The 22,508-nt window shown below is 43.7% G+C and overlaps 1 protein-coding gene and 1 long non-coding RNA gene across 2 annotated transcripts in view; both read left to right on the top strand.

The window, feature by feature from the left end:
• The window catches only part of LOC134957928 (complement factor H-like), a 198,292-nt gene that overhangs the window by 33,155 nt on the left and 142,629 nt on the right, over nucleotides 1-22,508 (top strand). Inside the window, exon 2 of the mRNA XM_063940177.1 lies at nucleotides 14,039-14,221. Within this exon, the coding sequence (XP_063796247.1) occupies nucleotides 14,039-14,221 (183 nt within the window). The remainder of the gene's footprint in view (nucleotides 1-14,038; nucleotides 14,222-22,508) is intronic.
• LOC134957929 (uncharacterized) lies at nucleotides 19,039-21,329 on the top strand. Its single transcript, XR_010186803.1, has 3 exons — nucleotides 19,039-19,130; nucleotides 20,256-20,325; nucleotides 20,776-21,329. It is a non-coding gene; the product is annotated as an uncharacterized LOC134957929 (long non-coding RNA).

Genomic DNA, 22,508 nt, shown 5'->3' with positions numbered 1-22,508 from the left:
CATGTCGCAGCTTCTCCATAGGTAACGCCTGAGCCACATCTGAGAAAGCCAGAAGAGCCCAACACTGCCCGGGCCCAAAATTAGAACTGGCTGTGCAACCACTAAACCTACCAGTATTGATCGTTCCAGGGCCTCAGTAGCGGCAAAGCACTGATGGGCCTGGCTGTGCTTCTATGGCGGCACACCTGGAGACTGCTCAGGACACACTAGTGTGCCACTTCACAGTGGTTGAAAAACAATGCTGTAAGGGCTTCCTATTAACTTCTCAGGAAGCTTATGAAACAATTGCTACAATGTATTGCTCGAATGCAAGATGTATCAATTTACTGTAACCAGTTATATACGTATAACAGTGTCACATTCCAAGCAGGGTTATAAGCATTAGTAAATAAAAACAAATACCGGGCACTGACTAATCCTGGGATGATCTATATTTTAAGATTTAATCAATCCTGGTGTACTGCTGCTTCATAAGGAGATCACTGTATCTCCACACTACCAAAAAAGGAAAAAATACAACTAATGAAGCTCTGTATTACCAGGATCTTTTTGTTTAAAATTCAATTTATTAATCCCACCATATCCTATAACAAAAAATACATAAAAACAACACAAAAAAAAACCCACACATGGCCGGTGTCAATATTTCATTAAAACATTTAAATAAAACACCACAATGAATCATTGGTCATTTCATTAGATGATTCAACCACCTTCTCATAGGAAGCAATTAATTAATGCTCAGCTGGGAAAATAAAATTCCCCCCAACACAATAAATGAATAAAAGATACAATCTCAATAACCAATGTTCATTACAACAATTTCAATTCTCTCATCCTTAGTTTAGCCCTCAAACATGATTAATATCAGGCAATAAATTCAGAAGTAATCAATACTTGCGTTCCTACTGATCAAATTGAACCCTTAAAACAATGATTAGCCTGAAATTAGCACTGAATTATTTATCTCTGCTGTTTCTTATAATCATCCGTTTAGTTAGTCAGGCAGTCTCTTAGCTAGAGCTCATTTGATTCAAGTTAGTATATTAGTGTACACTTTATCCAATGTTCACATTTACATAAGATTATAATTAGTAGCTGAAATCCTCTAGTAAGTCCATCAGTCTTCTCCAGCTATCCTTTTGATTAGAAACACAGTCTCTTAATTAGAGCACCATCAGCTCTGGCTGGTATATTAATATACACTTTTTGCACAGCTATCACTCAAATAGAATAATAGTTGTTAGTTAGCCTCATCTCATGAGTCCAGCAGTTGTTAATATATCAGTGATCAGAGTCCAGCAAGCATTAGTATGTTAATAATCAGTGCAGTCTGTCACTTCAGGCAGTTAGTATTCACAGTAATTGTTAATTAGGTCACAAGCATAAGGTCACCTCTCAGATGAAAATATGGGACACAGTTGATATATGGACATAATATCCTTGCTGATGCAGTTAGAGTCTCCAAATGGAACTGGTTGCTCTCACCGTGATACGTTCCCTCCTTGGAGACCCAATATATACGTGCCGCAAGTCAGTCCACAGTGTTCCCTCCAAGCCTTAGCTATCGGATCCGGACCCGTGTGTCACCTCTCAACGCGTTTCTCCGCCTGTATTATCGGCGGCTTCCTCAGGAGTATACTAGACCTCTTAATTTGAGCCTTTCAAATAGCGCTATCTGTGTGCGCTTCCTGGCGCCACTACGGCGCGCTCACGTGATCACTGCATTCCACCTATCCTCCACTTTCGGATGTCACCATGGTAACTCGGCGCACCATGATGATCTGTGCGTTCCATTTCCTCAAACAACCTAAACGTCATTAAGTGGCGTCCAAAATATCTCCTCTTTTCTCTCAATAATCATCACCATGGAGATATAAATACACAGTAGTCATGGAAATATTTTACCATAGAGATATATATCATAGAGAGGGCTCCATTATCACGGATATTTTACCATAGGAAAATATATCATAGAGAGGGCCCCATTGTCACAAAAATGTATACAAAGAGCTCTAGCTTCTTCATATTCACATGACTCAAGTCTATATATTGTTAAATATTAATAATGTCAGGATAAATTTCTTAATCTCATATCATTATATTCTCTTATTCAAATTTCCATGATATCCATCTCTATTTAAAATTCACAGATAATATAAAAGGTCTTTCTATTTTTATTACCTAGTAAATATTCAATAATTACATAATAGCTATAGTACATGACATAATGAAATGACCAATGATTCATTGTGGTGTTTTATTTAAATGTTTTAATGAAATATTAACACCGGCCGTGAGTGTGTTTTTGTGTGTGTTGGTTTTATGTATTTTTTGTTATAGGATATGGTGGGATTAATAAATTTAATTTTAAACAAAAAGATCCTGGTAATACAGCGCTTCATTAGTTGCATTATACATTTAATGATCCTGAATTTGATTATTCATTGGGGATACAGCATAATTTCACACCTAACATGTGAAACAGTGGGGTAAATTTACTAAGCTCCCGATTTTGACCGAGATGCCGTTTTTTCATCAAAGTGTCATCTCGGTAATTTACTAAGCAATAATCACGGCAGTGATGAGGGCATTCGTAATATTTTGAAGTCCTAGGAAAAAAATCACGAATGAATACACCATCGGTCAAAACGCGGCTGTTTAAGTATGAATCTCGGTCATTTACTAAGAAGTGCAAAGCAAAAAAAAAACAAACACTGCCGTGAAAAATTACAACTCGTAAAAAAGTGCTAAAAAAAACCAGACCTTTTTTTTTTATTCGTGATTGGATAGGCATGCACGGATCCATGAGATCCGTGCATGTATATCAGTGGGAAGGGGTGGGAAAGTGCTTATTTTTCAATTATTGTTCAATTTTTTTTTTTTTTTTTAATTAAACACTGTAAAATTTATTAAAAAAATTGCGTGGGGTCCCCCCTCCTAAGCATAACCAGCCTCGGGCTCTTTGAGCCGATCCTGGTTGCAGAAATATGGGGAAAAAATTCACAGGGGTTCCCTCATATTTAAGCAACCAACATCGGGCTCTGCGCCTGGTCCTGGTTCCAAAAATACGGGGGACAAAAAGAGTAGGGGTCCCCCGTATTTTTAAAACCAGCACCGGGCTCCACTAGCTGGACAGATAATGCCACAGCCGGGGGTCACTTTTATATAGTGCCCTGCGGCCGTGGCATCAAAAATCCAACTAGTCACCCCTGGCCGGGGTACCCTGGGGGAGTGGGGACCCCTTCAATCAAGGGGTCCCCCCCCCCAGCCACCCAAGGGCCAGGGGTGAAGCCCGAGGCTGTCCCCCCCCATCCAATGGGCTGCGGATGGGGGGGCTGATAGCCTTTGTTGTAAAAGAAAAGATATTGTTTTTAGTAGCAGTACTACAAGTCCCAGCAAGCCTCCCCCGCATGCTGGTACTTGGAGAACCACAAGTACCAGCATGCGGCGGAAAAACGGGCCCGCTGGTACCTGTAGTACTACCACTAAAAAAATACCCAAAAAAACACAAGACACACACACCGTGAAAGTATAATTTTATTACATACATACACACATACATACATACATACATACATACTTACCTTATGTTCCCACGCAGGTCGGTCCTCTTCTCCAGTAGAATCCAAGGGGTACCTGTTGAAGAAATTATACTCACGAGATCCAGGGGTCCAGGGTCCTCGGGGAATCCAGGTGTAATCCACGTACTTGAAAAAAATAACAAAACGGACACCCGAGCCACGCACTAAAAGGGGACCCATGTTTGCACATGGATCCCCTTTTCCCGACTGCCAGAAACCCACTCTGACTGATGTCTAAGTGGGTTTCTTCAGCCAATCAGGGAGTGCCACGTTGTAGCACTCTCCTGATCGGCTGTGTGCTCCTGTACTGAGTGACAGGCGGCACACGGCAGTGTTACAATGTAGCGCCTATGCGCTCCATTGTAACCAATGCTGGGAACTTTCTGCTCAGCGGTGACGTCACTTTAGGTCAACCGCAGGGCAGAAAGTTCCCAGCATTGGTTACAATGTAGCGCATAGGCGCTACATTGTAACACTGCCGTGTGCTGCCTGTCAGTTAGGACAGGAGCACACAGCCGATCAGGAGAGTGCTACAACGTGGCGCTCCCTGATTGGCTGAAGAAACCCACTTAGACATCAGTCAGAGTGGGTTTCTGGCATTCGGGGAAAGGTGACCCATGTGAAAACATGGGTCCCTTTTCAGTTCGTGGCTCGGCTCTGCGTTTTGTTTTTTTATTCAAGTACCTGGATTATAAATGGATGCGACGAGGACCCTGGGCCCCTGGATCTCGTGAGTATAATTTATTCAACAGGTACCCTTGGATTCTACTGGACAAGTGGACCGACCTGCGTGGGAACATAGGTAAGTATGTATGTATGTTTGTGTGTATGTATGTAATAAAATTATACTTTCAAGGTGTGTGTGTCTTGTGTTTTTTGGGGTATTTTTTTAGTGGTAGTACTACAGGTACCAGCGGGCCCGTTTTTCCGCCGCATGCTGGTACTTGTGGTTCTCCAAGTACCAGCATGCGGGGGAGGCTTGCTGGGACTTGTAGTACTGCTACTAAAAACAATATCTTTTCATTTACATCAAAGGCTATCAGCCCCCCCATCCGCAGCCCATTGGATGGGGGGGGACAGCCTCGGGCTTCACCCCTGGCCCTTGGGTGGCTGGGGGGGGGGACCCCTTGATTGAAGGGGTCCCCACTCCCCCAGGGTACCCCGGCCAGGGGTGACTAGTTGGATTTTTGATGCCACGGCCGCAGGGCACTATATAAAAGTGACCCCCGGCTGTGGCATTATCTGTCCAGCTAGTGAAGCCCGGTGCTGGTTTTAAAAATACGGGGGACCCCTACTCTTTTTGTCCCCCGTATTTTTGGAACCAGGACCAGGCGCAGAGCCCGATGCTGGTTGCTTAAATATGGGGGAACCCCTGTCATTTTTTTTCCCATATTTCGGCAACCAGGATCGGCTCAAAGAGCCCGAGGCTGGTTATGCTTAGGAGGGGGGACCCCACGCAATTTTTTTTTTACATTTTACAGTGTTTAATTAAAAAAAAAATAGAACCCCAGCACGGATCACACAGATCCGGCCGAGATTAATTGTAAAAAAGTCGGCAGTGTTTTGCTAATCACTGCCGTAAAAAACACAAAAAAAACACGAATGACATCGACATCGGAAGAAAAGAAAAACCCGAATACGACAGCTTAGTAAATCCATCGTAACAAATTCAAAAAGTTGCAGTTTTACACTTTCGATGTCATTCGTGATTGAACTTTGACCTGAAACGGGAAAATACGAATCTTAGTAAATTTACCCCCTTGTCTCCTGTGCTTATCCCAACCTTAACTAAAATCTGTAATCTCTCTTTCTCTCTACTGGTATCTTTCCCTCTCTGTTTAAACATGCAGTGATTACTCCCATTCTAAAAAAACACAACTCTGACCCAAACACACTCTCTAACTACCGTCCCATTTCTCAGCTACCCAGTCCCTCCAAGCCACTTGAGAGACTTGCCTACACTCGCCTTACACACTTTCTTAACTCCCACAACTTATTGGACCCACTTCAGTCAGGCTTTCGTGCCCAACACTCCACAGAGACAGCACTGACCAAAGTAGTGAATGATCTAGTCACTGCTAGATCAAAAGGCCATTTCACACTACTTATTCTTCTAGATCTCTCTGCTGCTTTTGACACTGTTGACCACTCTCTTCTCATACAAACACTACAATCCCTAGGTCTTCAGGACACAGCCCTTACTTGGTTCTCATCCTACCCATCTAATCGCTCTTTCAGTGTTCACTTCTCTGATTCTACCTCCTCTTCTCTACCTCTATCAGTTGGAGTACCGCAAGGCTCAGTCTTAGGTCCTCTGCTTTTCTCAATCTATACCTCCTCTCTTGGTAAACTAATCAGCTCCTTTGGATTTCAGTATCATTTGTATTTTGATGATACTCAAATCTAACTATCCTCCCCAGATTTATCACCATCTGTATTGGCTCGTGTCACTGGGATGCCTGTCTGCCATTCCATCTTGGATGTCATCTCGCCACCTCAAACTCAACATTTCCAAAACAGAATTAATTATTTTCCCACCAGTTAAGAGTAGTTACCAACCTGATATCTCCATAACTGTTGACAATGCAACTATCCACCCTACCCCACAAGTACGCTGCTTAGGTGTCACCCTTGACTCTGAACTGTCCTTTGTTCCACACATTCAATCTGTCTCTAAATCATGTTACATGCACCTTAAAAACATATCCAAAATACGCCCTTATCTTACACAAGACACTGAAAAACTCTAATCCATGCACTCATCATCTCCCGCATTGATTACTGTAATAGTCTCCTTACTGGTCTTCCCAAACATAGGCTCTCACCACTTCAATCCATTTTAAATGCAGCTGCAAGGCTAATCTTCCTCGCCAGACGTTCTTCATCTGCTGATCCGCTCTGTCAGTCCCTCCATTGGTTACCAGTATTCTACCGGTCAAATATAAAATACTTTTACTTACATACAAGGCTATTAACCAAATTGCACCATCATACATCTCCTCACTCATCTCAAAATATCTCCTTACCAGACCTCTCCGCTCTGCACAAGATCTGTGTCTCGCATCCACATGTATTACCTGTTCCAACTCAAAATTACAGGACTATACTCGGGCTTCAGCGACTCTGTGGAATGCCCTCCCGCACACAATAAGACTCTCCTCTAGTCTCCAAACATTTAAACGTTCCCTGAAAACTCATCTCTTCAGACAAGCCTACCAAATACCAGACCCACACACATAACCTTCAATGCTTCCCTATCCAGTTACATCCCCTCTGTACAGTCCACATAACCTCACATTTTGTCTTCCAACATTGCTTGGTAATCATATCATAGTACAATCCATTAAGAACCTAGCAATCTGGGGAACCATTATGTAACAGGTAGCATCTATCCTTGTGTATCAATGCCTATTTCTCCAACGTCCTTGAGGATGCTGGGACTCCGTAAGGACCATGGGGATAGACGGGCTCCGCAGGAGATAGGGCACTTTAAGAAAGCTTTGGATTCTGGGTGTGCACTGGCTCCTCCCACTATGCCCCTCCTCCAGACCTCAGTTTTACACTGTGCCCAGAGAGAAATGGGTGCACTGCAGGGAGCACCCCTGAGTTCTATGCCTAGAAAGCATTTTTGTTTGGATTTTTTCTATATTTTTACAGGGAGCACTTCTGGCAACAGGCTCCCTGCAACGAGGGACTGAGGAGAGAGGGGCAGACCTTCTTAAATGATAGGCTCTGCTTCCTCGGCTACTGGACACCATTAGCTCCAGAGGAGGTGAACACAGGTTCGTCCTGGGCGTTCACTCCCAGAGTCGCGACACCGTTCTCCTCACAGAGCCAGAAGAAACGAAGTCAGAAGACGTCTCAGGCGGCAGAAGCCTTCAGAGCTTCACTGAGGTAACGCACAGCACTGCAGCTGTGTGTCATTGCTCCCATACACCTCACACACTCCGGTCACTGTAAGGGTGCAGGGCGCAGAGGGGGTGCCCTGGGCAGCAATATAACACCTCTCTTATGGCAAAAGACAATATACATGTACAGGTGGGCACTGTACATGTATATAAAAGAGACCCCGCCATTTTTTAATAACTTTGAGCGGGACAGAAGCCCGCCGCCAAGGGGGCGGGGCTTCTCCCTCAGCACTCACCAGCGCCATTTTCTCTCCACAGCACCGCTAAGAGGAAGCTCCCCGGACTCTCCACTGCTTTACACACGGTGAAAGGGGGTTTGAAGGAGAGGGGGGATCATAATTGCCGTTTTATTACTACTCAGCGCTTCTGGAAAAGGGCATTCTGTGTTTTTTTTTCCAGGGGTATAGCGCTGGGATGTGTGCTGGCATACTCTCTCTCTGTCTCTCCAAAGGCCTTAAAGGGGATACTGTCTTCAGAAAAGAGAGTTTCCGTGTGTGTGTGTGAAGTGTGTCAGTACGCGTGTGTCGACATGTTTGACGAGGAAGGCTCCATTAATGTGGAGGGGGAGTGCTTGAATGTCATGTCGCCGTCGGCAACGCCGACACCGGAATGGGTGGATATGCTGAATGTCTTAAATGCAAATGTCAATCTATTGCATAAAAGGTTAGGCAAGGCTGAAGCTAGGGATCAGTCAGGTAGCCAGACCATGCCTGTCCCTGTGGCGCCAGGACCTTCGGGGTCTCAGAAGCGCACCATATCCCAGATCGATTACACAGATACCGACACGGATACTGACTCTAGTGTTGACTATGAAGATGCAAAATTACAGCCGAGGGTGGCAAAAGGTATTCGGTACATGATTATTGCCATTAAAAAGGTTTTGCATATTACTGAGGAACCCCTGTCCCTGACACGAGGGTACACATGTATAAAGGGAAAAAGCCTGAGGTCACCTTTCCTCATTTGAGCTGAGCGAATTGTGCGAAAAGGCTTGGGAATCTCCAGATAGGAGACCACAAGTTCCCAAAAGGATTCTTATGGCGTATCCTTTTCCACAAGCGGATAGGATACGATGGGAATCTTCGCCTAAAGTAGACAAGGCGCTGTCACGCTTATCCAAAAAGGTGGCACTGTCTTCTCAGGATACGGCTTCCCTCAAGGATCCTGCTGATCGCAGGCAGGAAATTACCATGAAGCACATTTACACTCATTCAGGTACTATTGTTAGACCGGCTATGGCGTCAGCCTGGGTTTGTAGTGCTGTTGTGGCATGGGCAGATTCCTTATCTACGGAGATTGACACCTTAGATAGGGATGCCATTTTAATGACCATAGAGCATATCAGAGATGCTGCCTTGTATATGAGAGATGCTCAAAGAGACATTTGTTTATTAAGCTCCAGAATAAACGCTATGTCTATTTCCGCTAGGCGGCTCTTGTGGACCCGACAGTGGACGGGAGACGCCGATTCAAAACGGCATATGGAGTCCTTGCCTTACAAAGGGGAGGAGTTGTTTGGAGACGGCCTCTCGGACCTTGTCTCTACTGCTACGGCTGGTAAGTCGAATTTCTTACCATATGTCCCCCCGCAGCATACAAAAAAAGACACCTCATTATCAAATGCAGTCCTTTTGTTCCAATAAGAGCAAGAAGGTACGGGGAACGTCCTTTGTTGCCAGAGGAAAAGGCAAGGGAATAAAGCTGCACACAGCTAGTTCCCAGGAGCAGAAGTCCTCCCCTGCATCTGCAAAGTCCACCGCATGACGCTGGGGCTTCCCAGGGGGAGGCAGATCTAGTGGGGGCTCGTCTTCGGTTTTTCAGCCACGTCTGGGTTCGCTCGCAGGTGGATCCCTGGGCATTAGAGATTGTTTCTCAGGGATACAGGCTGGAATTCGAAGACTTGCCTCCTCGACGGTTTTTCAAATCGGCTCTGCCGGCTTCCCCGTCAGAGAGGGAGCTAGTGTTGGCAGCAATCCGAAAATTGTATATTCAACAGGTGATTGTCACAGTTCCTCATCTCCAGCAAGGAGAGGGATATTACTCAACCCTGTTTGTGGTCCCGAAACCAGGCAGTTCGGTCAGACCCATTTTAAACCTAAAATCCCTGAACCTGTACTGGAAGAGGTTCAAGTTCAAAATGGAATCACTCAGGGCGGTCATCGCCAGCCTGGAGGGGGGGGATTGGATGGTGTCCCTGGACATAAAAGATGCTTACCTTCATGTTCCGATATTCCCCCCTCACCAGGCGTTCCTGAGATTTGCAGTGCAGGACTGTCACTACCAATTTCAGATGTTGCCGTTTGGGCTTTCCACGGCCCCGAGAATTTTCACCAAGGTAATGGCGGAAATGATGGTGCTCCTGCACAGGCAGGGTGTCACAATTATCCCATACTTGGACGATCTCCTCATAAAGGCGAGATCTCGGGAGAAGTTGCTGGACAGCGTGTCTCTGTCCATGAAGACATTGCAGTTACACGGCAGGATTCTCAATATACCGAAGTCCCAGCTAGTCCCTACAACGCGTCTGACCTTTTTGGGCCTGATTCTAGACACAGACCAGAAAAAGATTTTTCTTCAGATCAAAAAAGGTTCAGGAGCTCATAGCCCTGGTCAGGAACCTATTAAAGCCAAAAAAGGTTTCAGTGCATCATTGCACACGGGTTCTGGGAAAGATGGTGGCTTCATACGAGGCCATCCCCTTCGGCAGGTTCCATGCGAGGACTTTTCAATGGGACCTCTTGGACAAGTGGTCCGGGTCCCATTTACAAATGCATCAAAGGATCACCCTGTCTCCCAGGACCAGGGTATCTCTCCTGTGGTGGCTGCACAGTGCTCACCTACTAGAGGGTCGCAGGTTCGGCTTTCAGGACTGGGTCCTGGTGACCACGGACGCAAGCCTCCGAGGCTGGGAAGCAGTCACACTGGGAAGAAATTTCCAAGGTCTCTGGTCAAATCTAGAGACTTGTCTCCACATCAACGTCCTGGAGTTGAGGGCCATATACAACGCCCTGCGTCAAGCGGAGGAATTGCTTCGGGGAAAACCGCTTCTGATTCAGTCAGACAATGTCACGGCAGTGGCTCATATAAACCGCCAAGGCGGAACAAGGAGCAGAGTGGCCATGGCAGAAGCGACCAGGATTCTACGCTGGGCGGAAGGCCATGTAAGCGCACTATCAGCAGTGTTCATCCCGGGGGTGGACAACTGGGAGGGGACTTCCTCAGCAGGCACGACCTGCATCCGGGAGAGTGGGGCTTCATCAAGAAGTCTTCGCACAGATCACGGGTCGGTGGGGACTGCCTCAAATAGACATGATGGCATCCCGTCTCAACAAAAAGCTAAAGCGGTATTGCGCCAGGTCAAGGGACTCTCAGATGGTAGCGGTAGACGCTCTGGTGACACCTTGGGTGTTCAGATCGGTGTATGTGTTTCCTCCTCTTCCTCTCATACCCAAGGTGTTGAGAATAATAAGAATAAGCATGGTCAGAACAATCCTCATTGTTCCAGATTGGCCACGGATGACTTGGTATCCGGAGCTGCAAGAGTTGCTCACAGAAGATCCGTGGCCTCTTCCTCTAAGGCAGGACCTGCTGCAGCAGGTGCCCTGTCTGTTCCAAGACTTACCGCAGCTGCGTTTGACGGCATGGTGGTTGAACGCCGGATCCTAGCGGAAAAAGGGATTCCTCCGGAGGTCATTCCTACCCTGATCAAGGCTAGGAAAGACGTGACGTTGAAACATTATCACCGTATATGGCGAAAATATGTTTCTTGGTGTGAGGTCAGAGCTGCTCCTACGGAGGAGTTCCATTTGGGCCGTCTACTTCACTTCCTTCAAACAGGGGTGAATTTGGGCCTAAAATTAGGGTCCATAAAGGTCCAAATTTCGGCCTTATCCATATTCTTTCAAAGAGAATTGGCCTCTCTTCCTGAAGTACAGACTTTTGTGAAGGGAGTGCTGCATATTCAGCCTCCCTTTGTACCTCCGGTGGCGCCTTGGGATCTTAACGTGGTGTTACGTTTCCTCAAGTCACCTTGGTTTGAACCACTCAAAACAGTGGAGTTGAAATACCTCACGTGGTAAGTGGTCATGTTGTTGGCATTTGCTTCGGCATGGCGTGTTTCAGAATTGGCGGCTTTATCACATAAAAGTCCATACTTGGTTTTTCACGTGGATAGGGCAGAGTTGAGGACTCGTCCTCAATTTCTGCCACAAGTGGTCTCATCTTTTCATGTGAACCAACCTATTGTCGTGCCTGTGGCTACACGGGACTTGGAGGATTCCGAGTCCCTGGATGTGGTCAGGGCTTTGAAGATATATGTGACCAGAATGGATAGGATCAGGAAGACTGAAGCTCTGTTTGTTCTGTATGCGGCCAACAAGGTTGGCGCTCCTGCTTCAAAGCAGACTATTGCTTGCTGGATCTGTAACACGATTCAGCAGGAGCATTTTACGGCAGGATTACCATTGCCTAAATCGGTTAAGGCCCATTCCACTAGGAAGGTGGGCTCTTCTTGGGTGGCTGCCCGAGGGGTCTCGGCATTACAGTTGTGACGAGCAGCTACTTGGTCGGGGTCAAACACCTTTGCAAAGTTCTATAAGTTTGATACCCTGGCTGAGGAGGACCTCCTGTTTGCTCAATCGGTGCTGCAGTCATCCGCACTCTCCCGCCCGTTTGGGAGCTTTGGTATAATCCCCATGGTCCTTACGGAGTCCCAGCATCCTCAAGGACGTTAGAGAAAATAAGATTTTACTTACCGGTAAATCTATTTTCGTAGTCCGTAGAGGATGCTGGGCGCCCGTCCTATATGCGGACTTCTTCTGCAAGACTTGTTTATAGTTATTGCTTACATAAGGGTTATGTTATAGTTTATCGGTTGACCCAAGGCCATGTTGTTGTTCATACTGTTAACTGGGTAGTTTATCACAAGTTATACGGTGTGATTGGTGTGGCTGGTATGGATCTCGCCCTTAGGTTTACAAAAATCCTTCCTCGTACTGTCCATCTCCTCTGGGCACAGTTTCCCTAACTGAGGTCTGGAGAAGGGTCAAAGAGGGAGGAGCCAGTGCACACCCAGAATCCAAAGCTTTCTTAAAGTGCCCTATCTCCTGAGGAGCCCGTCTATCCCCATGGTCCTTACGGAGTCCCAGCATCCTCTACGGACTATGAGAAATAGATTTACAGGTAAGTAAAATCTTATTTTCCCTATAGATTGTAAGCTTCCGAGCAGGGCCTTCCTACCTCTATGTCTGTCTGTCTTTGCCAGTTTTGTTCTATAACTGTTGTTCTAATTGTAAAGTGCAACGGAATATGCTGCGCTATATAAGAAACTGCTAATAAATAAATAAAAATATATATATATTGGTCAAAAACATGCGTGTAAGAGTATGTAATTTCTATTTTATAAAAACAGAACACACAACAGTGGTGTATATGGCTCAGCAGGATCCGTATAATTTGCTGGCCATCGGGATCCCAGCGGTCAGGATACCGACGCCAGAACCCAGCCAGCCGGCAATGCCGCCAGCCAGAATACCGAAGCTACAGGACTATTCCCACTCATGGGTGTCCAGGACACCCATAGAGTGGGAATAGATCCTGTGGCGAGTGCAGCAAGCCACCAAGCCCACAGCGTGGCGAACGCAGCAAGTCCATAAGGGGACTCTTTGCGCTCGTCCCGCTGTCGGCATACTGGCGGCTGGGAGGCCACTGTCGGTATATTGGGGGTAATTCTGAGTTGATCGCAGCCTCAAGTTTGTTAGCAATTGGGCAAAACCATGTGCACAGCAGGGGGGGGGGGAGATATAACATTTGCAGAGAGAGTTAGATTTGGGTGGGTTATTTTGTTTCTGTGCAGGGTAAATACTGGCTGCTTTATTTTTACACTGCAATTTAGATTTCAGTTTGAATACACCCCATCCAAATCTAACTCTCTCTGCACATGTTATATCTGCCTCCCCTGCTGTGCACATGGTTTTGTCCAATTGCTAACAAACTTGAGGCTGCGATCAACTCAGAATTAGGCCCATTGACATACTGAATCCTTCGGCTCAGCTTATGGGTGTAAATATAATATTATTGCACAAATTTAAACCCTTTAGCTTGATTTTCTCCTAACTGAAAATACGTCCCTGGGCCAGTGACATACAGTCTTAACAATGGATGCTGTTACATTGCACACTGGGCGCTAAGTCACGGGGAACCCTGCATCTAATATCTGCTTGAGGAGAAAGAGTCCTCCTATGCTGGGACTTGATCTACAGATCAAGTCCCAGCAGCATAGGGGCAGGTAGGGGAATTAAAAGGCTTTTCAGGGCAGGTTTATTTGCTGTTTGAATATTATATTTGCTCATTTAATACCAAGTTCTTACAATTATTTCAGATAATTAATTATTTGCTTTTACATTACTATTATATTGTTTTACATTTTGTTGTCATTTGTAATGAATATGCAATGAAAGGGACATAATATTGCGAAATATCAAACACAAATGTAATGTAACATACAAAATAATACAATTAATAAACATTTTCCTATTTCTTTTCAAGGTCTAGCTCCATGTGCAAAACCACCACAGATGAAAAATGCTGGGCTGTCGGATGACTGGAATGATGAAACATATCGTCCTGGCACAGTCGCAAATTATCAGTGCCACCCTGGATATATTATTGCACCTAAAATGGTTTGCTCAGGAGGAAAATGGGAAATTTTAAGAAGAGGAGAATGTAGAAGTAAGCATAATATATAGTCTAAAGTATCCATAACATGTAAGCATTGCTCATTTGCTATTGGATGTAGAGACTATGAAGTCTATTTACGAAGCCTTGGACGGAGATAAAGTGGATGGATATTAATTACCTGCCAACCAGTTCCTGACTGTAATTTTCTACCTTATGGCCTGATTCAAGGTTGATTGCAAAACAACATTTTCCTCTAATGGCAAAAACCATGTGCACTGCAGGTGGGGCAGATATAACATGTGCAGAAAGAGTTAGATTTGGGTGGGGTGTGTTCAAACTGAAATCTAAATTGTAGTGTAAAAATAAAGCAGCCAGTATTTACCCTGCACAGAAACAACATAACCCACCCAAATCTAACTCTCTCTGCACATGTTACATCTGCCCCACCTGCAGTGCACATGGTTTTTGCAAATTAGAAGAAAATGTTGTTTTGCAATCAAACTTGAATTAGGCCCTTAGGGCGGGATCTACTAAGCAGTAACTCAGCGGTAAAACCTGTTGCCGGCCCGTTGTCTTTTCCCATATGTTTTATCCTCAGCCTGTCACTCTGTCAGTTGCTTCCGCATCCTCTGTTACATGGCCACCTATAAGAGAAGGTACTGTGCCGAAGAAGTCATGTGTAACAGGAGATGCAGAAGTAACTGACAGCGTGGCAGGCTGAGGATGGAACATATGGGAAAAGACAATGGGCTGGTAACAGGTTTTACCGCTGTGTTACTGCTTAGTGCATCCCGCCCATAGCCTGTAACATGGCATTTAGGAGTTGACTGGCTGGTACTTTATCTCCACCCACTTTATGTCCACCCAAGGCTTAGTAAATACACCCCAATGGGCCTGATTCAGAGGTGAGTGCAATGTCCATATACGCAGTAGTCTCACTGTCACTTGATATGGCTGTCATAGAGAGAATTTATGTGCAAAGTTATTGACAGCCAGGGACTGTTTGTGAGTGGCAACGGGGGTGACTACTAAACTGCAGGCATGTCACAAACGTTTTGGGGGCAAGTCTGAATCAGCAACTGCGATCTTGTAAACAGTAAATATAATTCCTCAACTTCCTGTGACCATACTGCGTAACCCTAGGGTTTATTAGTAGTTGGATGATCAACCAACGTGTGTCCGATGGTTTTGTATTCCTGCTAAAAAGTGGTGGATCTCAGACACCTCCAATGAGTATCTCAATATAAATTCTGGCAGCTGTGACACTTGCGTACATTTTCGACCCTATGTACTGTTTCAGACTTTTACGATTTGTTATAGCCCTGCTATAACAGCCATTGTGTATTGCTGATGTAGCTATGGTTATTTACCCTGTACTTGTCCTAATTGTCTTCAACTGTAAGTCACTGTTTTCTTGTTTTGATTATTCGATTATGTACTCTGTAATTGGGAGCGGCAGATCCCTTGTGATGCCATAGAAATAAAGGATAATACTGTAATAATAATTTCAGCATATGTGTTTAGCATATGTTCAGATTCAGTTATACATTTGAAGTCACTCACAAAGATCTGATACCTCCCCACGCAGTCAAAACCTAAGCTCGTACTTTGTGAAGGGGTGATCATCATTGTGGCTGAGCAGATCTATGTAGTGTGTGGCTGCAAGGGATTGGATGTGTGGCTGTACACTGGATGGATCTCGATTATGGTGCTTGCTATTTTTTTACAGGGTACAGGTAGGTTCATATAGTTTCAAGTGGCTCGGTGGGTGTGGTGTTTGGCTGGGATGCAGCAGGTTGTGGGGTTGAGTCCTCGGTGTGTCATTATATTGAAATTTGGTTTTATTCAATTAGGGGTATTTAATGAGGGGTATTGTGGCTGAATGGCGGCAAGCTCTCGGGTTGAGTGTAGGATTTTTGTCCACAACCATTTTCTTGCCGTGTCCTATAAATGTGTGTATAATAAATATATATATATATATATATTATACACACATTTGTAGTATATACAGGTTGAGTATCCCATATCCAAATATTCCGAAATACGGAATATTCCGAATTACGGAACTTTTTTCGTGAGAGTGAGATAGTGAAACCTTTGTTTTCTGAAGCTCAATGTCCACAAACTTTGTTTAATACACAAAGTCATTAAACATATTGTATTAAATGACCTTCAGGCTGTGTGTACAAGGTGTATATGAAACATAAATGAATTGTGTGAATGTACACACACTTTGTTTAATGCACAAAGTTATTAAAAATATTGGCTAAAATGACCTTCAGGCTGTTTGTATAAGGTGTATATGAAACATAAATGCATTCTGTGCTTAGACTTGGGTCCCATCGCCATGATATCTCATTATGGTATGCAATTATTCCAAAATACGGAAAAATCCGATATCCAAAATTCTTCCGGTCCCAAGCATTTTGGATAAGGGATACTCAACCTGTATATATATATATAACCTATGAATGGCTTCTACTTTTCGATTTACTTAAAAATCGTCATCAGGAGTACAGACATAAAAAATGTCTTACCTTATATACACCAACTATCCACCAGTGCGCCGCGTGTCAAACCACACTGTCTTCCAGTTCCGCTGACGTCACACGCAGCAGCTGCCGCTATGACAACCAGCCCCGGTTGGGAGGAAGTGAAACCCATCACCTAGACAACTACTACAAACAGTTACATGGTCACATGACCTGTCAGAAAAAACACACATATTCAGTAATGGTAATACATCATGCACCATATCCGATTACATTTCTTTAGAAACAGAATACATAAAAGTATTTAGTTAACTATATGGTGATCTGCACATATTTATAGGAAACTATTAAATGATAAATATTCATTCAAGCCATATAGCTGGACTGTATTTAATTTAAAAATCCAACAAGATTCTCTTTGTAAGAGAGCTCTATCACGATCTCCCCTCCGTTTAGAGTCGGGGACCTGATCAATCATTTTATAGCGCGATTTGCGCCAGCATATGTTTACATTGTTTGAAATGCCTGGCTACAGGCTGATCAATGTTCTTCCCATCTAAAGCATAGTGTATTGCACTTCTGTGTTGAGCCATCCGTTCCTTAAAGGGACGGATGGATTTACCCACATATAAAAAGCCATGCGGGCAACAAATGAAATACACAGTATATTTACTGGTGCAAGTAATCACTTCTCTAATAGGAATACGTTTCCCAGTATGTGGGTGTGCAAATGTATCACCAGGCTCCAAATAAGAACATGTGGTGTATCCCAGGCAACAAAATACTCTAAGTCAAAACTTAGAGCATTTGGTAATCATCATCATGCTTTCTGTGTATGGCTGATGTTCTCAGCTTGTATACTAGTATACCATTGGATAGAGGTATTGATGCTGTAAGAGATTTGCTTATTGATAATCTTCATTATACTGGTCCTGAATTATTCTTTTTTTGAATCTGTTACATATGGCCTTGAGTAGTAACTATTTTCTTTTTGATGACAGGTTCTTCATGCAAACGTTGGGGTGCGCGATGGGGAGTTGCATGGCCCCTAAGTTTGCAAACTCATTTATGTTTGGGGTTGAGAAATCGATGTTCTCTGGGAGACAGTTTTCAGGGAATATTTATTTTTACTCCCGTTTCATAGACAACGTGTTCATGCTCTGGCATATGATGAGCATTGTAAATTCTGAAGACACAAATATAAAATTTACTTACAGTATCCAAGAAATATCAATACATTTTCTTGACATTTTGGTAACACTAGAGGGCAATCGGTTAAAAACATCTATCTACACCAAACCAACAGATTGTAACACTAAGTTGGAGGCAAGCAGTTTCCATCCAGTTCCTTTAAAAAGAGGCTTGCCTTACTCGCAATTTTTGCGAGTGCATAAGATCTGTAGTGAGGTGGAAGATGAGATGATGCATTTACACAAGATGTGGATTATATTTCTTCAGCGTGGATATTCTATTAAAGATCTACCTAGTGCCATGCAGAAAGCATTAGAAGCTCCCAAAATCCCAGAGTCTAACGGTAGGATTGATAAAGTCACTAATTTTTTAATCTGGGTTAGTAACTTTACTAATGCAAGTCCAGCCATAACACAAGAGGCAAGTGGTACCTCTGGCCAGTGGTACAAGATCCACATTTCAGTTCAATTAAAAATAAAGGGATTTTACTGTGCTTTAGGAGAGGCAGAAACGTTGAAGATAGTATTGTTTGTAATGATGTTTGTAGACTTAAATCGCAGGTTAGTCATTTTTTAACAAGGAAACCAGGAGTATATTGTTGCCTGGGTTGCACCACATGTTCTTATTTGGAGCATGGGGATACATTTGCACACCCACATACTGGGAAACGTATTCCTATTAGACAAGTGCTTACTTGCACCAGTAAATATACCCTGTATTTCATTCGTTGCCCGCGTGGCTTTTTATATGTGGGTAAATCCATCCGTCTCTTTAAGGAACAGATGGCTCAACACAGAATTGCAATACACCAGGCTTTAGATGGGAAGAACATTGATCCGCCTGTAGCCAGGCATTTCCAACAATGTAAACATTCGCTGGCGCAATCGCGCTATAAAATGATTGATCAGGTCCCTGAGTCTAAATGGGAGGGGGGGGGGGGATTGTGATAGAGCTCTCTTACAAAGAGAATCTCGTTGGATTTTTAAAATAAATACAGACTAGCTATATGGCTTTTAAATATGTGCAGATCACCATATAGTTAACTAAATACTTTTATGTACTCTGTTTCTAGAGAAATGTAATCAGATAAGGTGCATGATGTATTACCATTACTGTGACCATATAACTGTTTGTAGTAGTTGTCTTGGTGATGGGTTTCACTTCCTGCCAGCCGGGGCTGGTTGTCATAGTGGCGGCTGCTGCGTGCGATGTCAGTGGAACCGGAAGACAGTGTGGTGTGACACGCGGCGCAATGGTGGATAGTTGGTGTATATAAGGTAAGAAATTTTTATATGTCTGTATTCCTGATGACGATTTTTAAGTAAATCAAAATGTAGAAGCCAGTCAGACTTCTGTTTTATTATCTGTGAGTGCCGCCAACTGTGGAGGTTTTATGCTATTACTATGGAAGGCACCCAGTACCAGTGACCTGTGGAGGGGTGAGCAGTTAGTGCCAAGCGCAGCCATATATATATATATATATATATATATATATATATATATATATATATATAGAGAGAGAGAGAGAGAGAGAGAGAGAGAGAGAGAGAGGGACAAAAAGAGGGTGCCCTTAGTGCAAATCAATTTGTTTCACTTAAAAACAGTTTTTGTAAAACACCACAATACAAATTGCAGCCTTGAACAAAGTATCTCACTGCTGTGGGCTGGATTCTAGAAGATGTGAAACAGAAAGCCACGGCAATACTGGAACACTTCACTGGGGAAAGGAGTCAGGACCATACACCATATCCACTGTTCACCATAGGATCCATCTGGACACTGCTCACCACCAGCATAAAGGACAATATTCCAGGCACACACCTATGCATTTTGTGTAATCATTTCATCAGAGGGCTGCCGTGTGTGTGTGTTTGTGTTTGTGTGTGTGTGTGTGTGTGTGTGTGTGTGACACATTGTGTGACACTGTGTGTGTGTGTGTGTGTGTGTGTGTGTGTGTGTGTGTGTGTGTGTGTGTGTGTGTGTGTGTGTGTGTGTGTGTGTAGGGCATCATAGCATGGGCTTTCTCTGGTATTAATTTTGTCCCCGCGAAGCATGCGCCTTATGTCCCCATTAGAAAAATGTGGGGGCGTAGGCAATTCTCTTTCAGGCACAGGGCACCAAAATGTCTAGTGACGGCTCTGATCTGGACACTCTCATGGCAATGTAAATTGGTTATTAATAAAAAATGGTACGTTTTGCAGCTAGAAATTGGGTAGAATATTGTGAGGCTTATTCAAAACAAGACTAGTTTAATATTTAATAAATCATTTAAACAGATTTTCTCCAACTTTGGGAAAGTGCTGTCGATAATAATAATTATGTATAGTATTAAGTCAGACCATTTTGAAAAGAAATAATAATTTAGATGTTGACATTTCCAAATCCGAACTGATCTCCTTCAGAACATCTGAACAGAAGGGTGGATGGAAAAGACAGCTGTTCTTATTCAGATCTGGAAGATGCTGTGAAAGTGTAAGTATGATACCTAGAGGGGGTCTCCAGAACTCATCTATAGCCTAAGAATGTGTTTCAAAATTCACTATTAAAACCAACTGTGAAATTCTGACTCTTGATGTATTTTTATTACATTATGCTCTTGATATATAACTACTGCATTAATATATGTCATTTTTAGATGATATGTTACTATTTTTCATTTTTTATTTAGTCATACAAAATTGGGCATGATAGATTAAAAGCACAGATCTAAGTAACATTAACGTTCAAATCAAATGTCAAATACCTGGTACATAACATATAATCACTTAAGGTGCATACACACTTGCCGATAAAGTTAATGACGGTGCTCATTTTCACCCTTCCTGAGCGAAAAGCGATCACTTTCTCGACATCGTCTAGTGTGTACCCACCTTAAGTTACATTTTGTTATGTCTGGTTGTTTATTTGTTGTCTCACTACCAGGGGTCACCAGACATTTCTGGATTGCAGTTCCACTCCCTGCCAGAAGTGCTGCTCTTTGGACATTGTTGCAGATCAGGTGCCTGGTGAGTGATCGCTTAATCAGCAAAGTCTGGACACCTGTCATCTGGCTTTTAAAGTCTGTTTGAGGCCAACACCCTTTGCTGGTCATTATGTTTCCTGGTCCTATGTAAGGAGGTTTCGGATCTGGAGCTGTCCTTGTTATACCTGTTTGCCTGTCTGCTAAACACCCTGCAAAGGCCAAGCTGTGGTTATTCTTGGATTCCTGGCCTGCCTACATCCTGCAATGTCTGCCATAGCTGTTTATACCTGTAATTCTATTATCTGCAAAATATTCTGTTTACTAGATTCTATTAATTTATGCATATACCTGGATAATCCATTTACCAGCATTACCCGAGTCTGCAAGTATCCAGTGTTCTACTGTAGTTTTTGTCATTTCTGCATGTATACCTGGACTATTTACTACCTGCTTTGCCTCAGTTTTGCAAATACTCTGTTTTTATTATTCTTTCAATAAACACCCTGAATTACCAGCAACCCTTTGTTCTTTTGGATTCCTGATTAACTCTGGGAAAGTAAGCGTAACACATTTATATTTTTATTTTTTTGATAATTATAATTTTTATAGTAACATGTCATGATACTTAGGATGAATAGACTTGGAGACACAATTAAATCACTTTATTTCTGTATAAAAGTGCAATGTGACATAAGTTTTTCATTTGTGATGGCAGCAATTGCATAGGTGCACCCAAAAACATCTCCAACTTCTTTACTAACAGAATTTTTCTACCTAGTCTCAGTATGTTGGATTAGTTTGTCAGAGCGCTTAAGATTACATTTCCGTAGTTCGCTAGTTTGAACAAACATAATACATAGTTCAGTGGTGCCAGAGACAATGACAGAGGTCAGCCTCCTTCTGGGGTGAATTGGGAAGGAAAACCAGCCAAATTTCTGTAACAGCCCTAAATTGGGGATGGGGGGTTGGGAATAGGAGACCCCTTCTTTAGGCACAAGAGTTTATTTGAAAATTAAAACAAAGTTTGCTTTCCTGGCACCAAGAATTGGTACTCGGTCTCCTAACCTGCTCTGGCTTCTTATCTGATCATATGGGGTAATACAGGGGCGTAAGTTATTATAAGACGCCCGGAGGCGAAAAAGATTATATTGCCCCCCCGCGGCCCAGTCCAGGTATACACTCACAGCCACATATACACGCACTCACATATATACAAATACACACCCAACTACATATACACACAGCATATATACACACACATTATACCACTTATACACACATAGCCACATATATACACACACATAGCCACATATCTACATACTCACCGTCACAAACACATCTATACAAATACACACATACATATACACACACACACCCACACACACACATTGACACACACACTGTCCCCCACCCTGACACTTTCCTCCATAAGATACCTCTTCTCACTTGCCTCAGTGTAAGCATGTAGGAGGAGCTGGGCAGCGGCGTTGTGCGTCAGGAGCTGAAGCCGGGAAGCTCTGCTGTAGTGGTGCAGGAGCTGGGTAGCGGCACTGTGGGGCGGGAGCCGGCCAGCCGTGATGTCATCAGGCTGGCCGGGTAGCTGCGCTATGGGGGGCGGGAGCTGAAGCGTCGTATCATCATCCTGGCGCCGGGCGGGAGCCGGGGTGTCATTCGGGAGACGGGAGCCACAGCC

The sequence above is a fragment of the Pseudophryne corroboree genome, chromosome 9 (genome assembly GCF_028390025.1).
Source record: "Pseudophryne corroboree isolate aPseCor3 chromosome 9, aPseCor3.hap2, whole genome shotgun sequence".
Classification (NCBI taxonomy): Eukaryota; Metazoa; Chordata; class Amphibia; order Anura; family Myobatrachidae; genus Pseudophryne; species Pseudophryne corroboree.
The sequence above is the reverse complement of the archived record's forward strand: the minus strand, read 5'-3'. Positions and strand labels throughout refer to the sequence as shown.